At 49.8% G+C, this 23,055-nt stretch overlaps 4 protein-coding genes across 4 annotated transcripts; 2 read left to right on the plus strand and 2 right to left on the minus strand.

Moving 5' to 3' along the window:
* Positions 1-2,266: 2,266 nt before the first annotated feature.
* Positions 2,267-4,583, minus strand: PtA15_5A879 (uncharacterized protein; the record flags this gene model as incomplete). Its single annotated transcript, XM_053169686.1, has 2 exons — positions 2,267-2,691; positions 2,765-4,583. The coding sequence occupies 2 exons, from the start codon at positions 4,581-4,583 to the stop codon at positions 2,267-2,269; spliced, it is 2,244 nt and encodes a 747-aa protein (XP_053020859.1).
* A 2,098-nt stretch (positions 4,584-6,681) lies between these two features.
* On the plus strand, positions 6,682-11,491 carry PtA15_5A880 (uncharacterized protein; the record flags this gene model as incomplete). The annotated part of the gene is made up of 2 exons (XM_053169688.1): positions 6,682-11,404; positions 11,475-11,491. The coding sequence occupies 2 exons, from the start codon at positions 6,682-6,684 to the stop codon at positions 11,489-11,491; spliced, it is 4,740 nt and encodes a 1,579-aa protein (XP_053020860.1).
* A 723-nt stretch (positions 11,492-12,214) lies between these two features.
* On the minus strand, positions 12,215-14,216 carry PtA15_5A881 (uncharacterized protein; the record flags this gene model as incomplete). The annotated part of the gene is made up of 3 exons (XM_053169689.1): positions 12,215-12,258; positions 12,482-12,702; positions 13,969-14,216. The coding sequence occupies 3 exons, from the start codon at positions 14,214-14,216 to the stop codon at positions 12,215-12,217; spliced, it is 513 nt and encodes a 170-aa protein (XP_053020861.1).
* A 325-nt stretch (positions 14,217-14,541) lies between these two features.
* PtA15_5A882 (uncharacterized protein) lies at positions 14,542-15,579 on the plus strand (the record flags this gene model as incomplete). The annotated part of the gene is made up of 4 exons (XM_053169690.1): positions 14,542-14,590; positions 14,661-14,753; positions 15,093-15,354; positions 15,480-15,579. The coding sequence occupies 4 exons, from the start codon at positions 14,542-14,544 to the stop codon at positions 15,577-15,579; spliced, it is 504 nt and encodes a 167-aa protein (XP_053020862.1).
* Positions 15,580-23,055: the final 7,476 nt, after the last annotated feature.

The following is a 23,055-nucleotide window of genomic DNA, read 5'->3' on the forward strand; positions in this document are numbered from 1 at the left end:
TAATATACATAGCACACCCAGCAATTAAACGTGTGCACATGTTGGAAATCCCCAAAGGCCCTATGGATGATCTTCCAGCTGTGCTGCATGAGGGCCTAATCAAGTGATTAGGGGGCTCCCAGGGAGGGGGTAGGACAAAACAGGAAACCCTGCGGGGAAAAATTGGCCTGTCCCTGTCAGCAGATGATCTTGCGTAGAGATCAGGCTTGAAAAGGGTGCAGTAATTTTTTGATATAAATTACTGAATAAAGGCTAGAAACAAGAAGGGAAGGACAAATGAGAAACAAAAGGAAGATGATAAAATGTAGATAATTATTTTTGTATGTGATTCTACCAAGGGTGTAACCGTTGTGCTGCACTGACAAAAGTGGCACTTTTAGTGCAGCACAGCAGTTTAGTGCTGACACCCAAGCCCAATCAGTGTTAGTGCAGCACCCTGGCCATATGTGCGGTCCTGATATAAGATAATAAAAGAAAAGGGGATTCAAGGATTTACTCAATACTAGAGGCTAATGAGCAACAAGGAGGAGCACAAACTGAAGCAGTGCAGAGGCTGTGGGTAACACAAACACACTGATGAGAAGCTCAGAGAGGTGGAGGCACACCTAAGACCAAGTGAGTTGATTGAAGTTGGAAACAAGAATGAAGGTGAAGGAAAACAACTGATGAGAGTAATGGTTGAAATACTAAGTCTACAAATAGCTTTCACAGTCTCATCAACTAGGTTCAAACTCAGTCTGTCTAACTCCGCAGCACAGTGCATGAGAGTATGCCCAGCCTATGCCTCAATAGAGGCCAAGGCGGCCTTGCTGCCGCAAATCTGGGGTGCAATTTCCATGGAAAGAGCAAACAATGTTTAAGTGGATAGGTGCCCCTCATATCCACTTTTGTGAATGAAAGTTCAAGTCTGTTCTCAACCAAAGTGGCCAAGCACATGCAGGCCAAATTGTACTACATCCCATGGCAGCTTGATTTTCTCCAACAACAGTTGTAAGCACCAATCTGCAAATTTAGATGCAAGCAATGCTGCATTCTCTGTGCCACAGTTTCTGTAGCACGTCTTTGCTCTTCTGTACTGTGTCCCGAGGTGTGACCAGCCCACCATGCACTGTGCCGCAGTCAACATGGAGCAAGCCAATTTGATCTTTGTTCTGATGAACTGATTATTTGTGCACTCTGCCACAAGTGGAGTAAAACTGGCCAAGCCCGCCCAATAGCCATGCCTTGGTTTTTTTTTATATTAAAAAAAGTGAATTTTGGCCTATGGCATTGCACACGATGAATCCAGGTAACATCCTTGTGAAAGAGCAGAGACACAGATGCATATATACTCTTGCTATGGGGTAGATTTCATTTCACCAGAGATCAGCTCCCATTTACATCATATCCCCCCCTCCCCTCAAAAAAAACTCACCAGCACTGCAAAAAAAACTTGGTCAACTGCTTGCAGTTGACACGCAGGATACTCGAGTCAAGCTGCCATTGTAACTCCACCTGGATGCACAAGTGCCTTTGTTGGCACAGTCACTATGCAAGGTGCCCAGTGACTGTGCATCAAAGCTTGGGTTGAGTGAAACCTTGAGTAAGGCTGGTGTGACACCACAAGCTTCCTCAGAGTTACCACATGTCCACTGCTCACAGTTCACACGGTTTTTTTTTTTTGCAGTGCAGCTGTGCCACGTCCTCCAATTTTATCTGGTTTGGCCAGGGTTCCACCGTTGATAGGAAACTAACAGTGTACGAGTCTTTACTCCCAGCCAGGAGTGCAAGGATGGCCGCTGCAATCCAGGCCAGGGTTGGGAGTGGCCTAGTGGCTGGAGGTGATGGGGCACATCTTTGGAGGACATCCAGCTGCCGACCAGGAGCCGGGGGCACGGAATCTGTGCTTGTCTGATTTGGGACAAATATGTATGATTGATGGATGTGATTGAGATGGACGGAGGACAAAAAGAAGAGAAAACATCCACTGCGAGCCGCGAAGTGCCCAGTCCCGCAACACTCAGACTGATCGTTCTCGGAGGCCTCGCTCAGTGTGTGATGGGAAACAAGGAGAAGCGATGACAAGGAGACACAATGCAAATACTAAATCTATCTCTATGGCGATGAGTTTTGATGAGTTGAGAGGGGGCCATTGTGGCCGGGGTTGGAGAGGTTTCTGGGATGCCGCCGATGGCGGATGACGCGCGTGTATGTGAGAGATGAGGAAGTGAAAAGGGGCCGGATGGAGAGAAGCAGCAAAGCTGGCTCAGAGAAGCGCGCGGGGAGGCTAGGCCTCGTCGGCCGGCGTGACGCGTCCACTGAGGCCGTTCCAGTGGGCGAAGCCGTTAGCAGGCCCGTTTCCGCGGCCGAGGCCGGGGGACGAATGGACGACGGTGTTCGCGTTCGAGGAGGTGGACGCAGACGAGGGCGGGAGCGGGGCGGAGCGGGGCGATTGGCGGTCGTGGGCGGCCGGAGAGCCGTCGGGGCCACTCGAGCCGCTCGCCATAGGCTCGGGGCCTCCCGACACGCCCGAGCCGCTCGATACTTCCGCAGGGCCGTAGTGCGACGCCGCGTGCCGCGACAGAATGTCGATCACGGGGCCCAACAGACGCGTGAACGCTTTCTCGCCCAAGGCCGCAACGCGCAGACGGCCCGTGCCTTTCGCCACCCGCACCGTCGCCGCTCTTGGGGCCGAGTTCAGTAACGCCAGTTCTATCAAACAGAGATAATTTAGTCCCACGGTCCCCCCCTTGTTTTTTTAGTAGGGGTCGAAAGGAAGACTGACCTCCGAAATGATCGCCCTTGCCCAGGATCCCAACGAGCTCTTCCTCGACCGCGTCGGTCTGATTGATGGAGTTGCGAAGATGATGAGTAGCAGTAGCGCGCTTCTTATAGACCTCAGCCCTGCCGGCCTCGATGATGAAGAACTCTCTGCCGAGCTCGCCCTCGCGGATGACGTCGACGCCTTCGGGGAACGAGCGGTCCTCGAGGGAGTCTGCGATCTTGGAGATCTCTGTGGCTGAGAGGGAGACGAAGATGGGCACCTCGGAGAGGAAGTTTTCGTACATCTTGCGTTTGCGTGCGGTGTGGTTGATGAGGATGGAGCGGAAGGTGATCCGGTCGAGGGCCCATAAGGTGGCCGTCGGCGAGGTGGCCACCACTGTCGCGGCCCGCGGGGCGTTGTGCATCAGGGCTAGCTCACCAAACGCCCCGCCAGGGCCGTAGTGGTTGACTTTCTTGCTCGGGCCTTGGTGGCTGACGGTGGTCCCGTTGGTGGCCGATCCACCAAAGGGCGTTCCGCCGCGTTGGATCGACCCGGCCCCGTTCTCCGGCGAGGGGGATGCGCCGTTGGTAAGTCTGGGGAAGCCGCCTGGGCCCGGGTTGCTAGCTTCTCCGGCGCCGGGGGTGAGGTTCATGAGTGTCCCCTGGGACTCGTTGGAGGGGGCGGGGACGTAGGTGTAGGTTCGGGGGCCGCGGATGTAGACATCGAAGGTGCCCTCCTCGACGACGTAGAAGAAGTCGCCGACGGCGCCCTGGACGATCACCTCGGTGCCCTGGGTGACGGTGAGCTCTTCCATGGCATTCACCACGTCGTCGTGCTGCTCCTCGTCGAGCGTGCGGAAGAGCAGGTTGTCTTTGATCGAGTTTTCGATCCGTTGGCGCTGGCTGTGGGTCTTGGGGACCACCTTCTTGGGCGCCATCGGGCCGTCGTCGCGGTTCAGGGGCGAGAGGGATTCGGCAGAGACCGAGACTCTTCGGCCGAAGTTGTAGCCGGCGGGGACGAGGGGCACATGGCTCGAGTCGTCCGAGCTGCTGTCGTCGTCGGAGCCTTCTTGGACGATTGCGGGCGGAGGTGGGGCTGATTGACTGGCTGGCAGTGATCGGCTGTTGTTGCTGTTGATGTTGTTTGCTGCTGAGAGACTGTAGGCGGTTAATGGCCCGGGGGATGAGTGGTAGGTGGGTGCAGGTGATCGGAGGGATTGGCTGGGCGAGATGGGTTGGTAGTGGTGGTGGTTGCTGTTGATCGGGGGGTGTGGTTGTGGGTGGCTGATGGGGATGGCGGTGGCGGGTGAGGTGGTGTAGGCTGCTGCTGCGGTGGGTGCGAGTGGGGTGGCTTGTCGGGGCTGGAGCTGGGCGGTGGCTGGGCTGAATGAGTAGCTGCTGTTATTTTCGAGTGGTTGAGGTTGTTGGAATGTGTTGGTGGCCGTTGGGAAGTTGTTGGGGGGTGGTTGGTTGAAGGAGTAGTAGATGTTGTTCGGTTGTTGTTGCTGTTGCTGTTGCTGCTGCTGCTGCTGTTGTTGTTGTTGTTGTTGTTGGTGGTAGTATGATGGATGGTTTGCTGGGTAGGTTGAGTGGTAAGCTGGTTGCTGTTGGTGCTGTTGTTGATGCTGTTGTTGCTGTTGGTAGACTGAGTTGAGCTGGCTGAGCTGCTGTCTGATTTGGGTTCGTTCTTGTTCTAGCTTGAACTGGAACCAGGATGAGCAGAACTGGAGGAGGTCTGTTGGTGCTGATCTGATGATCTCGCGTTCGAGTTCGTTGATCAGCTGGAGGTATGAGCCTGGGTTGCTGGTGGTGCTGTTGTTGTTGTTGTTGGGTTGGGCCATCCTGTGTTGATTCGGGAAGAAGACGACGACGACGATGGATGATGGTGGTCAACAGGAAAGAAGAGAAAAGCTTCCGAGGAAGAAGTCGAGAGGAAGACCCCTCCGGAGCGGATCCCGACCACGCCGGACTAGGAAACCATGGGCTGCTGTGGCCGGATATGACTACAAATCACCAACACAACACCCCACGATCCCTTTGACAATTTCAAAGGACATCCCTTTCACCGTATCGCAGAGCTATCGAAACTATCCAGCCGGCTAGCAGAGACCGTGTCCGGCTACACACTCTCTGATGGCAACCCCTGCCCAGCTACCACCATATCTCCCCATATCAGTCGCAGTAGCACTAGAACAACGAGTGCGTTGACGACCCGGCCAGTCTATGTCTCATAAGCATCACCTACATAATCCACTGCGTGTTTCTTGGGCGTTGAACAGCTTGAAGGTGATCTTTCTAGCAACACAATTCCCGACTGGTAAAAACTACAGCTCTACCTTGATCAGAAGCTTCCAGCGACCTGTCTGTGAATTAACTTTCATTAATTATCCTGCACTTTCTTCCGCTGCTATGCATGTATAATCTCCTGGCGTGACTTTACCCAGGCCCGCAGAGTGATCAGAACGCCCAAGGGTCTGCACAGCATAAACTGATCACGATCAGATGCTTCCAATCGAAGATACAAACAATTGTATCCAAGCATTTCTAAAGAAAAAAACAGATGCAACAATTTGCGGTCTCATGTACGGGCACTATGTATTCTCATTCAATGCGAGTTGTGGTAAGAACTACTGGTTGATAAAACAGCCATGAGCCAGGTTAAAAGGTGGACAATGTAAGTGCATAGCAGAGGCTGGGGCAATAGGGGAAGGAGTGGGCCCAGTTGATTAGTCGAGCTTGCCGTCGAATTGGATGTCTCCTGGCTCGGCGAGTGGACTGAGCGGCAGATGTATCAACGATGGTGGACGCGTTGATCAGGTGTTGGCAGCTCTTTTGTTTTTTCTAGTTCTGTTCGGAGGGAACCTGAGGAGCGCGACAAAAAGGTATTCACGAGATATGAAAAAAGGTTAGTGATACAGATGTTGACATATAACCCTTTTGATGGTTCCGTAAGAGAGGGAGGCCGATCAGCTTACGGTAATGATTCATATCGCCCGATCCCCAGCTGAGTCTCGTTTACAGTGCGGATGGCAGATATAACCAGGACCGTTATCTGGATGCCCCGACTCGCTGGTTCGGCTCGACACGAGAGTTGCGCCGAGGACGAGCGGGATGGTGATGGTGATGATGAGCGTTGACAGCTTCATCCTGCCGTGTACAGAACTGCGTATATTGTGTGCAGGTGTGGTGGGGAGTGGTTGGTAGTCTAGAACCGGGGCAAAGTGGCAAAGGGCTGCTATATATACACCACGGGCCATCCTTTGCTGTAAGAGCATCAGCATCGGTGCGGGTGTAACTCAAGGAGTAACAGATCCGCTTACTCCCGGATTAGCACTAATCCCGACCGGCAACCGCATCGGTGTGGGATAAAAAGCTGTGTAAGTATTTATGTCAGCTGTGTTTGGTGCATACATTTTCAGTGGGGAGTGTTAGGACATGAGTATGCTTATACACATAGTCCTATAGATAGTCGACTACGGCGCAGATATGCTTGTACATAGATCACTATATATAGCTCTCTCTCTCTCTCTCGACATGCAATACTATGAATGTGCACTTCCATCACAACAGGTCATGAGCCCTTAAAGTTTTTCGCTCAACACGGAACTTTGCTCATTTATCAAAAACACAAAGTTCCTTTCAATCATACATACTTTTCTTTCCCATCATCAATCCCAGTAGCGACGTGAAGGTTGCGAGGTACCAACAAGATTGAACCCTTGTTGCGAGTTAAAAAACGTTCTCATTATCCGCCTCGTCAAGATTTCGCTTTCTCCTGGCCAGTTTAGGCATATCTTAAAGTACGGACGGATAATGAGTCCTGAGTATTTTCTTGCTTCTTTGGTTCAACCTTGTAAACGTACGAGGCTTCCAAGACTCGCCTACTCGACTTTGTTTCTCTAAAATTCATAAATCTTTCTCCCCAAATTATCCTATACCATGTCCGATCTACCCAATCCTACACCTCCATCAAATAATTCACCTATTGATTCTCAAAACCATATTCAACCTCCTTCGCCAAGCATACAAGCTCAAACCGGCTTGCTCACTTCATCCCACATCCGCAACCAACAAATCCAAGGCTTAGACGCCCTCACTAATCCTTTTCTTGCTCTGCCCACCTCATCCCCACACCACCCCGACAACAAAAAACCCATCGCCAACAAACCTACTCGACAACCTACTCCCCCGATCCCTCACTATCACTTCACCCCTACACCTTTCAATTCTTCCGCACCCCCCCAATCTTCATCCTCCTCCACCAACCCAACACCCACTGTAACTCCATCTCATCCCCCCGTCTCAACTCCTGCGGCTACCACGGCTACTGATAACACGGTTTCCCCGACCCCAATCGCTACGAAAAAAGACATAAATCACGAGACACCCCCTCACATGATCCAGACCCAGCCCGTGCCAGCCACAAATCCGTCTATGCCGGACTTTGCCAACTCGCCCGCCGGTTATTATCCTCCCTTTCCCTACATGTCTTACCCCTACCCGTACCACCATCTCCCCTACGGTTTTCCACAAAACCAATCTCCCGTGACACCTTCTCCCAATCCCGTTCAACACCCCGCTTTCCCGGTCAGCCATCCCCAAGCACAACTCCCACCTCCAGCTACTCAGACTCGGCAGGAGACCCTAGATCGCGCCATTGAAGACACTCGTAATCGACGTTTTGCCGAGGAAGATCGCCGCAACACAACGTCCAACATATCTTCCGCAATCAAACTGATTCGAGAACGTGATATACTCCTAGCGGACGGCAGTAATTTCCGCAAATGGGCCCGCCGACTTCGAGAACTCGCATCCCAGGTCTTGTACAATGCCGATTTTTTCGACAAACCGACCACCAACATCCATCACGAGAAGATTGGCCGGGCTATTCTTCTCCACTCCATCGACTCGTCTCTTGAGGACGGCATCTCCTCGATATCAACCTGTCATGAAGGTTTCAAGAACATCAAATCCCGCTTCAACTCGGTCTGCCGGGCCGCACAAATCTCGACCCTGGACGCACTTCTGAAAATCGACCCCAACTCGTTTGCGACTTCGGCTGCTTGTGGCGCTCGAATGAACGATCTCATAACCGATTTGAAAGATCTGAACATTGCCTTCACCGTGGACAACATCCTCGGACTCCTTTTTCAGCGGAACCAACGATCGGGTCCAGTTAAGCAAGAAATGGCTCAGCGTGTCGAGCACATCATGTATACGGACGCTCTTCACACGGCACCGACGTTTGAGAAGCTCCTGAAGATGTACGATGTTTGTCGCAACCAGGTTGCTCTTTCCGACTCCGGTGGTAACAACTCTCTTTTCCCTGACATCCAAAGCCCACACCATATGATTGCCGACGCCCCGGCGGAAATTTTAGAGCCAGAGGCAACAGTGAACAATGACGATGTTGCTGTGAACGCTGCACGACCCAATAACAACTGTCATATATGCCAACAGCCGGGTCATTGGTCCAACTCCTGCCCCGCAAGGACCAAACCTGTCCCACAGAAATCCGGTAACACCTCCAACTTTCGAAGTGCCCCACAATATTCTTCTCCGTCGTATCTCCCCTACTGTCCTATTGTTGTTGCCCCAAACTTCACACCCTATGGACAAAACATTTTCCCCGGCAACCCAGGTTCCCAGCCGGTCTTTGCGCCGCACAACAATTCCATTCCCCCCAATCCTCCTCACTCTCGCATTAACAACCCACCATCCAACAACCGATCTTATGATTCCTACAAACCCAACTATGCAACCCAGAAGCCCGCCGTATCGGCAAAGAACATTGATGTTGGGAACATTGAGGACGAGATTGCTGAGCTCCAAATGACCGGAGAAGCTACAGCGGAAGCCATCGGGCTTGGCTCGAACGTCATCACTGACACGGGCGCTACTAATCATCTTACTGGAGACAGGTTTGCTCTTTTTAACTTTAAACTCCTCCAGAAACCTATCCCCCTGAGAGTAGCGACTGACGGTTGCAACGAATGTATCACAGGGGTGGGGACAATGGTTTTTCCTGGAAAGAGTGGAATGACCGTCTCCGTTAACGGGGTTATGTTCTGTGAGCAAGCGAATGCCACCCTTATCTCCCCTTCCGCACTCTGTCGTGCTAATGTGTCCATTAGCTATGACACCTCTTCAGATACCTTCCTCTTCCGATCAAGCGATGACCGAATCCTCCTTGAGAGCAAACTTGACCCAACCGGTCGATGTTGGACACTCCCGCGGCCTATATCTCGGACTCCGTCCAATGGATCCCGCCTAATCCAACCACCCATCTCTAAATCCGTTTCTATTCCCAATGTTATGCCTTCCTCGTATGATCACCTTGCTGCAACCCCTGTTCCCTCCAATGTTGATGACAAGACTTCCGAATTTATCTTCTCCTATCCCATCGACAAACAAAGTTTCAATTGGCATGAATCTGACCTCACAAAAGATGAAATGAAACTACTTTTTTGGCACCGAGTTTTTGGGCATGCCGGACTACGTCGCATCCAAAAGATGATTAAGTTGAACCTCGGTGTAGGACTTCCCACTGATCTCCCTAAAGGGGATATTAAGTGTCCAGTTTGCATGATTGCTAAAGGCACTCGGACCAACACTCTACTCCCCACTTTCAGGCCAGTAGGCACCCTGGACATCATTGCCTGCGATCTGATGGGTCCTTTCGAGATTCCGACCTTTGGAGACAGGAAATATATTCTCGCCATTCGAGATATTGCTACGTCTTATAGCGAAATTAAGATAATGTCAAAAAAGAGTGAGGCCACTCAATTGCTAATCGACCAAGTTCTACGTTTTGAAACAGCTACAGGCAAACGAGTCAGATGCATCCGATCTGATAACGGCGGGGAGTTTGAAACAAAAATTCTAGCTGATTTCATCAAAAAGAAAGGCATCAAGGCGGAGAGATCGCTCCCATACCACCATTACCAGAATGGGGCTATCGAATGGTACAACAGGACAGTCTCTGACATGGGAAGAGCGGTGCTCACTGACAGCCACCTACCGCGGAGCTTTTGGGGATTCGCGTTTCTGTGGGCCAACTACACGCTCAACAGGGTTCCGAACAAAGTAAGTGGTAATCAAACACCTTTTCAGGCGTTCTACGGCTATAAACCAACCCTCGACCACATGAGAGTGTTTGGATGCCGCGCTTTTGTGCTGACCCCACCAGAAAAGCGAAAGCGTTTGGATGACAGGGCCCTCAAGGCGCGAGTCATAGGTTATGTTGACGGTGGAAAGGGCTGGATGCTCTGGGTTCCTTCCACTAACAAGATTGTTGTTTCAGCATGGGTCCAATTTGCGGATGATCCTTTGAAGCTGACAACAGGCAACAAAAAAGCCACTTCTGTTATAGATCCTAGACTAACCGGTGCCCAGGTACATACTCCACAACACCAGATAGATCCCCAAATCCGCCCAGATGTCAAAGCCTTCCGTTTTGTAATGGCGTGTCAGCTTGGGAATTTTGTTGCCGAAGAAACTTTTGAAAGTCAGGAGAAGCTTCAGGACGAACTGGATCAGAAGACCAAGTCACCCAATATTCCGACCCCGAAGAACTACAAGGACATCTTGAAACATCCAGAAAGAGAAGCATGGCTCAAAGCAATTCAGGAAGAGCTACAGAATCTCTTTCGACATGAGATCTGGACTATTGAACTCGTGCCCGACGGAAGACGTGTCATGGGAGCTCAATGGGTATTTGTCGAGAAGCGGACGGCGGACGGCAAACTCATCAAATTGAAGGCTAGGTACGTAGCAAAAGGCTATGCTCAAATAGCCGGTGTTGAATTCCTCGATACATTCGCGCCTACGGCAACTTTTGTCTCCCTGCGTCTTCTACTGACGATCGCAGCCAAATGCAACTGGCCCGTTTATTCTTTTGATTTTGTAGCAGCCTACCTTCATTCGCCGATAGATGAGGAGATATGGGTCAGGCCCCCGGAAGGCCTCGATGTGCCGAAAGGGTACGCGTGCAAACTCCAGAAAGCCCTCTATGGCACGAAACAGGCTGCTAGATGTTGGTGGAAACATCTTCAAAAGAAACTCAAAGATCTGGGTTATACCCCCAGCCAGTTTGACAGCTCACTTTACATCTTACAGCATTCGTCGCATAAGGGTGCGATCTGGGTACACGTTGACGACGGTGTCGTTTCGGGTTCTAGTGACGAAATACTCCGCCAGCTAGAGAAAGATCTTCAGGATTGTCTCGAGATCAAATGGCAATCCGGGGTGGAGACGATTGTGGGTGTTGAAGTCACAAGAGGTACAGGAAGTTTTTCTCTCCGTCAAAAGAAACTAATTGACAAGATACTCGAGGATCATTGGGATAAAAAATCCCTTGCCAAAACCCCTCTCCCTACTAATTACAGTGCGGAAACAGAGAATCCCGATGGTGATCCTACACAATCGTCGGCGTATCTCTCAGTGGTTGGCGGACTCAGCTATCTGGCAGTCGGTACGAGACCTGACATAGCATTCGCGGTCAACTACATGGCCAGATTCAGTGCATGTCCCGCTCCCGTCCACTGGAAAGCACTACGACATGTTGTAAACTACCTGGCGAACACCAAAGACCGTTTCCTTCAGATCAATCCCCGGGATTCGGACAAACCTCTCAAGTGCTATAGCGACACGGGTTGGGGCGGTGAGTTCCAGCAATCATCTTATGGGATTTTTCTGAGTTTCTATGGAGCCCCCATTCTATGGATAGCCAGACGACTACACACAGTAGCAGCATCGATGTGTCAAGCTGAGTACATGGCGCTTGGCATGGCGACGAGGCAGCTACTGTGGGTACAACAACTGATTGAAGATATCCTAGGACACAAGTTTGTGGGACATCTTTTCTGCGACAATGAGTCAGCAATAAGGGTAGGAAAAGACGATAGCTCCAATAAAAGAACAAGACATACGGACAGGGAATTTTATATTACTAACCAAGCACTTTTTGAAAAGAAAGCAGTTTTGTCATGGGTTCCCACGGATCAACAGCTAGCCGATATACTTACCAAGGCATTAACTCCAGATAAACATGAGTTTCTTGCCGGTAAGGTCCTAGGCGCACAACAGAGCACTTCGCCTGGTCGACAGGGGGGGTGTTAGGACATGAGTATGCTTATACACATAGTCCTATAGATAGTCGACTACGGCGCAGATATGCTTGTACATAGATCACTATATATAGCTCTCTCTCTCTCTCTCGACATGCAATACTATGAATGTGCACTTCCATCACAACAGGGAGCAGTGCAGAGCAGTGCCCGCATGCATGGGAATATGCATGCGAGGCTTACATACTCCCAGGATTAGCGAGGAGTAAAGTTACTCCTCATTAGTCCAAATCATATTTCAAGTGGGAGTTTAGTCGGACTATGTATATCGGACCCGATGCGGTTGCCGAGGAGGATTACGACGCTAATCCCTCCCTAATCCGCGACCGATGCGGATGCTAATATCATACTCCCCGGCTGTCGAAGATCATGAATTGATCCACGTCCCCTGCACATATGAATGGACATGATTGCCATGTCAGGGGAAAAGGAAATGACAGACAAAGTACAGGCATAATGCCTGGAAAGATGAAGCGACATAGCACCGCGCTCGATAAACGGGGGTTTGTCAAGCAATTGAACGTCATTGCTTGCGTCTTGTTTCAGCGCCAATTGCATCAGAGCCAGGCGAGCTGGGGGCAATCGCCGTACTGTGCAAGCTGGGAGGGGACGGAGGGCTGCCGGAATTTCGTTTGCAGCGGTGTCTTCCGGTTCGTTTAGTGTTAAATCGCTTGCTAGATAAGACGGGAGATGAAACAGAAGGGTTGGTATAAACACATGCATCGTCGTTCTCATCCCGCTAGACTTGGGTTTTGGCCAGGACACCTGGGCCATAGACGTTCCAGACATGGCGGACACACCGGCGACAAGGGCAGGCGCGCGAGCAGCCAAGCTGTCCACGAAGTACAGGCTTGTAATCGATTAGCGCCACATGCCCACGTGGACGGTGTTTGAACATTGGCTGGAAGAGCTCTCCTTTCGACTCTTTCTCTGGCCAACGGAAACTAGTTGACGATCAGCAGATTGCATCTGCCCCTATAGATTATTTTTTAAACACATTTATGACTCTAAACAATATTACAAACTGTTGCATCATTAAGCTTTATTCTTCTTCATTTTGTTGGTGATTGGACGAAAGCCATCCGGCGAGATCTCATGGCCCAAGAATTTGATCACCGGGCGAAACAGCTGTGTGTTCTTTGGGCTACAGTACAGGTTGGCGGCGCGCAGGCGAAGCAGGACCGAGCGCACGTAGTCCTCATGCTGAGAAAAGCAGACGGAGAAGATGACGATGACGTCCAGGTGTACGACGCAAATGTCGTTGATTAGCTCGCCGAGCGCTTCCTCCAATCGGGCTTGATGGGTGGCCGGAGCGTTGGAGAGACCGACGGGCATCACACACCACTCAAATAGGCCCCATGGAGTTGTGACGGCCGTCAGTGGAATGTCGGGCTCACGGATCCGTGTCTGGAAGGATGTGGTGGATAGGTCGAGGATTGAGAAAACGTTTCCCGACGCCACCCGGCGCACTAGTATGTCTGCATTAGGAAGCGGAGTCCGGTCCCGGACCGTCAGACTGTTCAGTTTTCGATAGTCGCACACCCACGTGGGAAACGCCGAGGGGTCCTTCTTGGGGATGATTAGGCTTGGCGAGGCGTACTGGCTGGTGGACCGACGTATACGGCCCGCCGCCAGATGTTGGCTGAGCAGGGCCCGCCATAGTCCGAGATGTTTTGGCGGACAAGAATACTGCTTCTCGTTGACTACGGCGTCCGGGTGCGTGAGGATGATCTTGTGGCGGACGCTCGAATTCTTATTCTGCAACTTCGGCGGGAACGAGCCGTCGGTGAAGAGTCCCGCAGCCTCGGCTTCGTCCGTAACCGCGAGGATGTCCAGCGGGAAGCGATCGTGGAACTCTGCGAGTAGGTCGTTCTCCGAGTCTTGACAGGGGTGCCCGTCCGAGAAGGGGCCAGGGCAGAGCTGCTGGTCCGATGCCGATGTGCGACGGAAGTCGTGGACGGCGCGCCCCGATCGTTCGCAGTAGAGGGCCTGGTCGGAGATCGAGACCATCAAGCCGAATTGGGCAAGAAAGGGGGTGCCGAGGATCATGTCAAAACCCCCACTGATTCGGCCCACCGTGAGAGGAACATCGACAAACTTCCACTCCGAGACCGGGTCTACGAGCGTGACGGTGGCGAACTGTCGGAGGACAGTGGGCTCCGACGAGGGGTCGCCCAGTGCAAGCCGGACCGAGGTCGGCCTGGTCAGCTCAAACAGCCGCAGGTTCGCCTTGCGCGCCGTATGTTCCGCGACGAGGTTGAGCTCCGAGCCCGTCACGACCACTCCCCGCAGCTTCGTGCCATTGTGCGTGAGTTCCACCACCAGGCGCGATGTGGTCGATGGCATGGTTTTCGCCGGGAAGTGTATGCATTCCGCCGGCTGCTGCCGATCGGCCCGCTGCGCGAGACACACGCCCGCAGCAGACGGACCCTGTATCCCCATACTGCATACCGAAGATTCACGTCCGGCCGGCCGCTCCGATCTGCTCCGCGTGATCCGAGCTATTCAGGTAGTCCACGCTAATCTAGCCGGGATGCTCTGACCGACCTTCCCCCGGCGACACGGATACTGCAGGCCTCCATGCTCTCGGACTCTAGTCGACCGTCAAATCTCGAGCGACTCAAGACGCGCCATATCAAGGAAAAGCAACGAACGCGCTCGAGTCGCAGACATGTCCGAATCTGGTAGCCTGACGAGGCAACAGCTTCAGCACCAAGCGGGTAAGCTTCCGAAATCATCAACCCAGAAATCCGGAAACCAGGGGCTGACTTGGCTCACACAACCCTGCAGAATTCGTCATAAAGGGCCTCAAACGTTTGGCCGAGTATGACTACCATCTGGGAATCACTGATACCCCGGCAGATCTATCTATCGACCGGCTGCGTTCAGAAGCAGAGCTTCTAACTCAGCTGGAATATAACCTGCTACCTCAACTACGACGGCATATTGAAAGCTTTCCGAAACCTTTGTTGGGCGGGCTCCGCCATAGCTTGCGCAAAACCCCGGCCCCCACCCTCGTGCTCGTCTTAGAGATCCTGCCGCAACTCGAACTGACGTTGGATCAAATAATTCGTGCCGTTAATCGCATCATCCCCGGACAAGTACCTGCACTGAACCCAACAGATGACCAACACTTAAAAGAGCTCAAATGCTACAGACTTCGCGGCTTGGCTCACTCGATCAGGAAAGAAATGCAACGTGACCTGGCTTTCTTTTTCTCAGACTGCTCCCGTCGGCTCATTCGGGCATTCTCGCTGCCACAAGAGGACCAACGAAGTCGCGCAGGAAATTCATTCCCCGCTGCCCTTCGTTCGATCGACGGAGCCATGAGGTGGTCAAGCGCATCTGAACTAGACATCGTCTGTAAAGGTTTGGAAAAACATGTGGCGGAAATCGATCGGCTCTTGGACGTCCTGATCGTCATGGCCAATCCAGAAAACGACGAAGACATGCGCACTCCACTAGTCATACGGCTCGCTCAATCGTGCATACCTCTCTTCAAACTATCAAAGTTGTTTTTTAAAAAGATAACATCACTAGAGGGAATTGACAGAAATGAGGAACCCTTTTGTACAGAAATGTCTTCTTACCAACTCGACTTATTGGAAGTATCAGCTCGAAAAATCTCAAAATCTCTCAGTTGTTTAGTGGCTCAGTTGAAAGCGCCTTTCGAACACCCTGCGAGAAACTCAAGTGGTCACCTCAATGATATCATCTCTCCTTTCCAATCTTGCTTGCTCCTCGCAGATCTTTATATTATACCTACTTGCACAGATTGCTCATCTCTAAGCTACTTCAAAATTTGGTTTGTTACTTGGAACACTTTGTTCTCCCAAGCTACTTCCAATGCTATCAAAGTTTGTCAATGACTTGAAATGGAGTAGTAACACATCTATCTCTTCTGTTTTTCACGTTTTCCTTGTTAGAACATTGCTGCTTATACACGTCTTGGACCCAGCTGTTACATCTGATTGAATAATGATTGGTCTCCAGGCTCCCTGTATTCGGGTCAAAGTTGGGTTCATGGGCCAACCGATTGACAAAAAAATCTGCCCAAACCCGACCGGCCAAGTTCATGAGTTGAGACCCGGGTTAAGTGCGCGCTTAACAAAGCCTCTCTGGAGGCTCACAAAGAAGCTTGCCCCCAAGTGGCTGGTTCTGGTGTGGATGTTGATGGGCCTTAGGCCCAACCAGCACCCAATGCTTACTAAGTTGTTAGCTAAATATAACCCATTCACTGGATTGGGTTATAAGATTTCCAAAGACCTGGGGGGAGATTTTTGAAGAGGAAAGTGGTATGAGTTTGACTGGGGAGCTGGCTTCTTCTGTATCCAAACCAGGTACCAGTTGTTTTCTGGATTTTTGCCTTCCATAGAGACTGAGCGATCTTGACTTGATTGCTGAACTTCTGGTACCAACAAAGGTTGACTGGCACTTTCCTGACAAGAACTCCTGGTTCTGAATTCTTTGAATATATACTGGAGTATGATACTGTAGGGTGGTAGTTATCAGATAAGATAAAATAAGCATCCCAGAGAAGAGGATCAGATATTTGCATTTCCAATCTTGGACTGAGGCCGTTCCAGAAAAGTATGGTAAATTAGTAAGTGATATTTTCAAAGTGGATACTAAATAAATTGAGTTGTTCCAGTGTGCTGATTCCACCCATTCCTATAGTGTAGATACTAGGTGAGGAGGGTTTCGAAATCATTTTGAACACATTCCTCCTTGGTAAGATTCATTCCACCTGAGGTTACAGGACTGATAGGTTAGGTGTATCTAAATACTTTTGGTTGATAATGTGTTGAGAAAAGGTGGATAAGAATGTTGTGAAGTTTAAGAAAGGATCTGAGGAGTTTTTTGAAGTAATTTTGAAAAAAATGCTAAGGGTTGTAAAGAAGCGTTAAGGTATGTGATTGTTTTAAATCTAAGGTTTTTTTGAGATCACTAGCTAATCCTGTAACTATTATATTAGACTAAGAAATAAAGTAAGGATTGAAACTAAAGATCTTCAGCCACTGTTGGGACACCACTTGTGGAACTACTCTTGAGATGAATAAAGCTTGACAAGGATTGGTGCTTGAAGGGCTGCCTCTAAGGCACTGCAAAGGGGATTGTATTGGTTGCAACCCCTCACAGTAAGGTCAACAAGAGGCAACTGATATAACATTGGTCTCCCCAACCAATCCTGTTGGCCTGTAGGTAACTACCTGTGTCTCAGAGGGTTGTTACTAGCAGATTGATGATGGAGTGCACCAAGTATGGTCCAGGAGTGGCCTGGTAAGACCTGTAAAATGTTTCACTCAATCATTAATCAAGGACTGAGAGGCTTGCTCAATGATGGCATATCCAGATCAACACAAAGTGTTGATATGCATTCAAGGAATAACTCAACTTGGGTTTGTGGTTTTACCTACCAAGAGGTAAGTGTAATTAAGGATAGATGTTATTTCTGAATTGAAGGTTGGGTGAGAATAAAAGCAATGTTTAACTCTAGTATGGGTTAAACCTTGCTGTAATGATATTCTGAGGGATAAACAGTCCATGGGGGCATTTTTATATACTGAAGAAAAATAGCAGGAGTGGGAATGAGGTGCCTGGAGGGGCTCCAGGACCTGGGGGGAGCTGGAAGCACTCAAAGGAGACAGATCCTCTGAAGGATCAGTATTGGAAATGATCAGGGCAATGTGATGATCAGTACAGATCATTGGACTACAGATCAATTGGTGATTACACCAGATCTGTAGCAGTTTAACACTGGTTGATCATTGTGACATTGAGTCCATCCATTGCTCTTTGAATTGGATTACATCATATATTTGTTATGTATGTGTATCATAATAAATAGTTTATGTGCAAGAGGAATGAGACATAACAGGGGATAAATGAGTGATACTTGGTTAAGGGCATTTCATGTGTACAGTAATATTAAGGTATACTCTAATATTAATTTTACACGTAACTTGACTCTTATAACAACAGTAGATTGATGTAACTATTCTTAAGCAGGGTTAAATGTTATGTAATTTACAACAAGAGTAAATTCTTAACCTTATATCTAATGATGTGTGTATGTAAATGAAGATGTAAAAGAGTGTACTATGTGTAATATAAACAATTGCAAGTACACCAGGAAAAAACAATAGCACCTTGGAGACAAGTGACATTTGACAGCTTTGGTTGCAGCTCCAAAGTGGCTCTGATCCTGTGCCACCTGTGTCCTTGGTGCTCAGTATGTTTTAGTGGTTTATGTACATACATATCCTCATGGCTCAGTGCTCACTGGCCCAGCTCAAGGATCCCCAGTACCACCCAGCAATGTTCATTCTGGCACAGTTCTGCACTAACAGTGAGCCACTGAGCTAAGAGCCTATGACTGTTGTGCAAGTTCAACAAGCCTGCTAGGCCTGCCTTGCTATGTACATACAGCAAAGGCAGGGAAGTTTGTGCTGTTACACACATATGTATGTAAATACTTCCCCTGATCCGCAAAACGGGCGTTGATCAACGCATGCCCGTCCTCCGGGGGCACGCCCACGCCCACACCCTTTGAAAAGGGTGTGTGGGGCCGCATGCCCTGTATTTGCCAAGGGCGTGCAAGTCAAAGGGTGTGCATGTCCCTGTATGGGCGTGCACCTTGCCTGCTCGCCGAGAGCCCCTCGGACAGTCGCCGAGAGCCCCTTGGCGAGCAGGCATACACATCCCTGCTTGCCGAGAGCTCCACACAACCTGTATTTGCGGAGGGCGTGCACACCGCTGTATGGGGGTGCAAGGGCATGCATGCCCCTGTATGGGCGTGCAAGGGCGGGCACGCCCCTACATGAGCGTGCAGTGGTTTGCCCCGTGCCTGCTCGCCGAGAGAGATACCTCTTGGCAAGCAGGCATACACATCCCTGCTCGCCGAGAGCCCCTCGGCGAGCAGGCATACACATCTCTGCTCGCCGAGAGCCCCTCGGCGAGCAGGCATACACATCCCTGCTCGCCGAGAGCCCCTCGGACAGCAGGCATAGCTCGCCTAGAGCCCCTCGGCGAGCAGCTGTACGTGGCGAGCAGTTATACTTGCACCTGCCCGCCGAAAGGCTCTCGTGGAGCAGGCTCGGCGGGCAGGTGTATGTATACCTGCTTGCCGAGAGGTAAGCCCCTCGGCGGGCAGGTGTATGTATACCTGCTCGCCGAGAGGTAAGCCCCTCGGCGAGCAGGTATACTTGCTCGGCGGGCAGGTGCATGTGTGCCTGCTCGCCGAGGGGCTCTCGGCGAGGTAGCCCCTTTGGCGAGCAGGAATACTTGCTCGGGGGGCAGGTGCATGTGTGCCTGCTCGCCGAGGGGCTCTCGGGGAGGTAAGCCCCTCGGCGAGCAGGTATACTTGCTCGGGGCTGGTGCATGTGTGCCTGCTCGCCGAGAGGCTCTCGGCGGGCAGGTGTATGTATGCCTGCTCGCCGAGAGGGATACCGGCGAGCAGGCACGCATGCACCTGCCCGCCGAGGGGCTCTCGGCGAGCAGGTATACTTGCACCTGCCCGCCGAGGGGCTCTCAGCAAGCAGGGATGTGTATGCCTGCTTGCCAAGAGGTATCTCTCTCAGCGAGCAGGCACGGGGCACACCCCTGCACGCTCATGTAGGGGCGTGCCCGCCCTTGCACGCCCATACAGGGGCATGCATGCCCTTGCACCCCCATACAGTGGTGTGCACACCCTCCGCAAATACAGGTTGTGTGGCCCCACATGCCCTTTTTGAAGGGTGTGCGGCCCCACACGCCCTTTTTGAAGGGTGTGGGCGTGGGCGTGCACCAGGGGGACGGGCATGTGTTTATCAACACCCTTGTCCTAGTGTCAATGTAGAGAGAGAGGTGTTGAACAACTCAGGTGTTGCTTGAGCAGATGCACATGGCAGAATGAGCTACACTAGCCGCTGCTGGCTGTGCAAGGCAAACAAATTTATACTCAGTTATTGCAATTGTGCTATGATGTACCAGCTGTGGTTAGATGCTGGATAGATGGCCAGAGCTGTTCAAATGTCACTTGCTGCCAAGGGAACATTGTTTTTTCCTGGTGGTACTTGGTACGTGTAAGGTAATGTGACATGTACTCTGTGGCTGACAGATCCTCCATTGGAGGGCCCCACCAACACATTAAAACCAAGGGATAATGCATTGGTGGCCCTCACTGATATAATATTGGTCTGGGAGACCAATATTACATTGGTTGCCCCCGCTCAACCCTATTGCAGGGGTTTTTAACCAATACAACCCCCTTTGTAGAGATGTCTCCAACAAACCCATTGTAGCAGCAGTGGGCAGATACGCTATCCAAAATTCCACATTTTTCTTTTGTAAATTCAAATTTTGTACACAATGGTTCAGCTTTTCAGCAAGATTTAAACATCAGGGCTCTGTATTCCCAGTATCTTTGATTTTCTCAAATAAATTGCCATGTTTGTTGAGTGATTTTCTTTTAATCATCAATTACACAACAAATTTTCAGTTATCTTTTAACTAAGTTACAGATTACTGAAAATTTGTTGTGTAACTGATGATTAGAAGAAAATAACTCAGTAAACATGATTTTTTTTGCTCAAATGAAAGATACTGGGAATACAAAGCCCTAATGTTTAAATCTTGCTGATAAGTCAAACAGTTGTGTGCAAAATTGGAATTTAAAACAAATGTGGAATTCTGGATAATGTAGCTGCCCACCACTGATTGCAGATACCCGCAAAGGCTGTTGGGTGCAGATGTCTAGGATTCTGGGAAAATTCCAGCGGGTACCCAGGTATTTACAGCCACACCCACCCGGTTGGCCGGAAGCCTGGATGCCTTTTAAAACCTTGGCAGGCGTAAAAAACCTCCTTTTCATTGAGGTCATACAAAATCTTTGACCAGGAGGGACTCCCTCCAGCTGCTGGGGCTGTATCTTGACAAGCACAAGGAAACCCTCCCAGTAGCAGAGGTCAAAAAACCTTGGCAACAAAAAGGTAATGCTCCTGGTAGTAGAGATTTTAAAACTTTGGCTATCAAGAGGAAATCCACCTGGTATCAGAGGTTAAACAACCTTGGCGCCCAGAAGGAAATCCTCCTGGTTGGAGGGGTTAAACAACTTTGGCAACCGCGAGGAAATCCTACTGGTAACTGAGCTGAAACAACCTCAGCGACCAGAAGTAGATGCTCCAGGTTGAAGAGGTTAAACAACATTGACGTGCTAACAGAAGGCAACCTCCTGGTTGCAGAGGTTATACAGCTTCAAATACCAGGAGGAAGCCCTCCTGGTTGCAGAGGTTATACAACTCAAATATCAGAAGCAAGCCCTCCTGGTTGCAGAGGTTATAAAACCTCAAAGAAAAGAAGGAAGCCCTCCTGGTTGCAGAGTTTATACAACCTCAAAGACCAGAAGGAAGCCCTCCTGGTTGCAGATATCATCTTGCAACCAGAAGGGTTTCCTTCTGTTCACCAAGGTCATACAGCCTCTTTGACTGGAAGCAGTCTCTTCCAGTTGCTGATGTGAGTTCCAAGGGGCGAGTACCTGCGGGTATCTGCACATGTACCCGCCTAGGCCAGAGGGTATCCGCCAACTAGTGCAGGTGCGGGTGCAGATGTCAGGATTGAGTCAAAACAGGCCACAGGTACCTGGGTTCAATGGGGACATCTCTACCCCTTGGCAGTCAGGGGAACAAGAAAAAGATATCAGAGTATGGAATCTGGAGGAAGGATGTGGCTGTGGAGATTCTTGAGGTATGTCCAGGGTACTTTCTGCTCATCTAATAGGTTTCAGTTTCAGGAATATAACAATTTTGTCCAATCTGGTTTATTGGCATAAAAAAGGCTAATGATGAGTGACTAGTGATCTGGATTGCTTGGACAGGATCTGATGGGGAACAAAAGGTATGGTAAAAGAGGCTAGACTATATAGAAAATATGGTGAGGCTGAGTTGTGGTTAAGGGAATCAGAGAACAAGCATGAAAAAGTGAAAATTCTCAATGAATGGGCTGATGCTGAAACTGCCATGTGGATCAAAAGTTCTGGGAAAGATGATGGGAGGAAAGGAGGTGGAGAGAAAATGAAATAAGGAACAAAACACCAGAAGGAAAGATTAAATATCACGTGAAAGAATGACAAGAGAGAGGCTGAAACATATATTTTGTAACAAATAAAACAAGGGGAACTGTCAGCCTGCAAGTAAATACAACATACCTCCAGTGAGTTAATGTTATATTTTCTACACAGTCTACAATATTTATCTCCCCCCTTACTCTACCTTCACTTCATTATGGTCATAATATGCTTGTATAGAGTTAGTCAATTCATCATCTCTATATTAGTTGTACCTTGTTTGTTTCTATGTTCCCAAGAAATCCAAGACAAGACAACATCATATCAACTTTCCTCCTCATCTTCAGATACATACTCGAATCACTGTATCAAGATTGCCAGTTCACCTGAATCACTGTCAGAACGCTGGCTTTGGATCTCTCACATCATCAACCAACTGTTGCACTAGAGACACCGGCTGACAGGAACAAGGGGTAACAAAGCTGGGATCTCTATGGTTATTACATGTGTAGATAATGTCAGGATGAGAAATGTCATGCTGGATTGAGAAGAGAGAAAATATGGGGATTGTGTAGGTGGGTACCCAGAAGGTGGGGGAAAGGGGAAGAGGAAAAGTGGGCCTGCCTGTGGGTATGAAATGTCCTGATCTTGATCTTTGAGGTAGGTGGGGACTTGAGTAGTCCAGAGAGGGTTATTTTTGAGGGAAAAGGTTTTGATTTTGGGCCCATATTCAGTATTGGCTTATCACACCACCTCTCTTCAAGAATTATGGTGTTCAAAATTTTTTATTCCACTGTTTAAATAAAATCATAAAGGTAAGTTTGGCTGGGAGATTTCAGTGTGCTTAAAGCTTAAAGTGACATCTACCAGCCAAAATTGCAGTTTATAATTTTATTTAAAAAAATATTATACTATTTTGAACACCATAAATGTTTACTGGGCTGAGTGATCACAGATGACATCTTCTCTTTACTGCTCTGTTCCACTAATCTTCAGAACTCCGCAGGTCAAAGGGGCACTGTGAGAAACACTGGGTCAATGTGATACCAGTAAGGTTGATGTATCAATATTGTATTGATTTTCAGTGTGTTACCGTTACCGTTACCAGTAACGGCAGTGCGTTACCAATAGTAGGTTTAGATT

The sequence above is a fragment of the Puccinia triticina genome, chromosome 5A (assembly GCF_026914185.1).
Source record: "Puccinia triticina chromosome 5A, complete sequence".
NCBI classification, from domain to species: Eukaryota; Fungi; Basidiomycota; class Pucciniomycetes; order Pucciniales; family Pucciniaceae; genus Puccinia; species Puccinia triticina.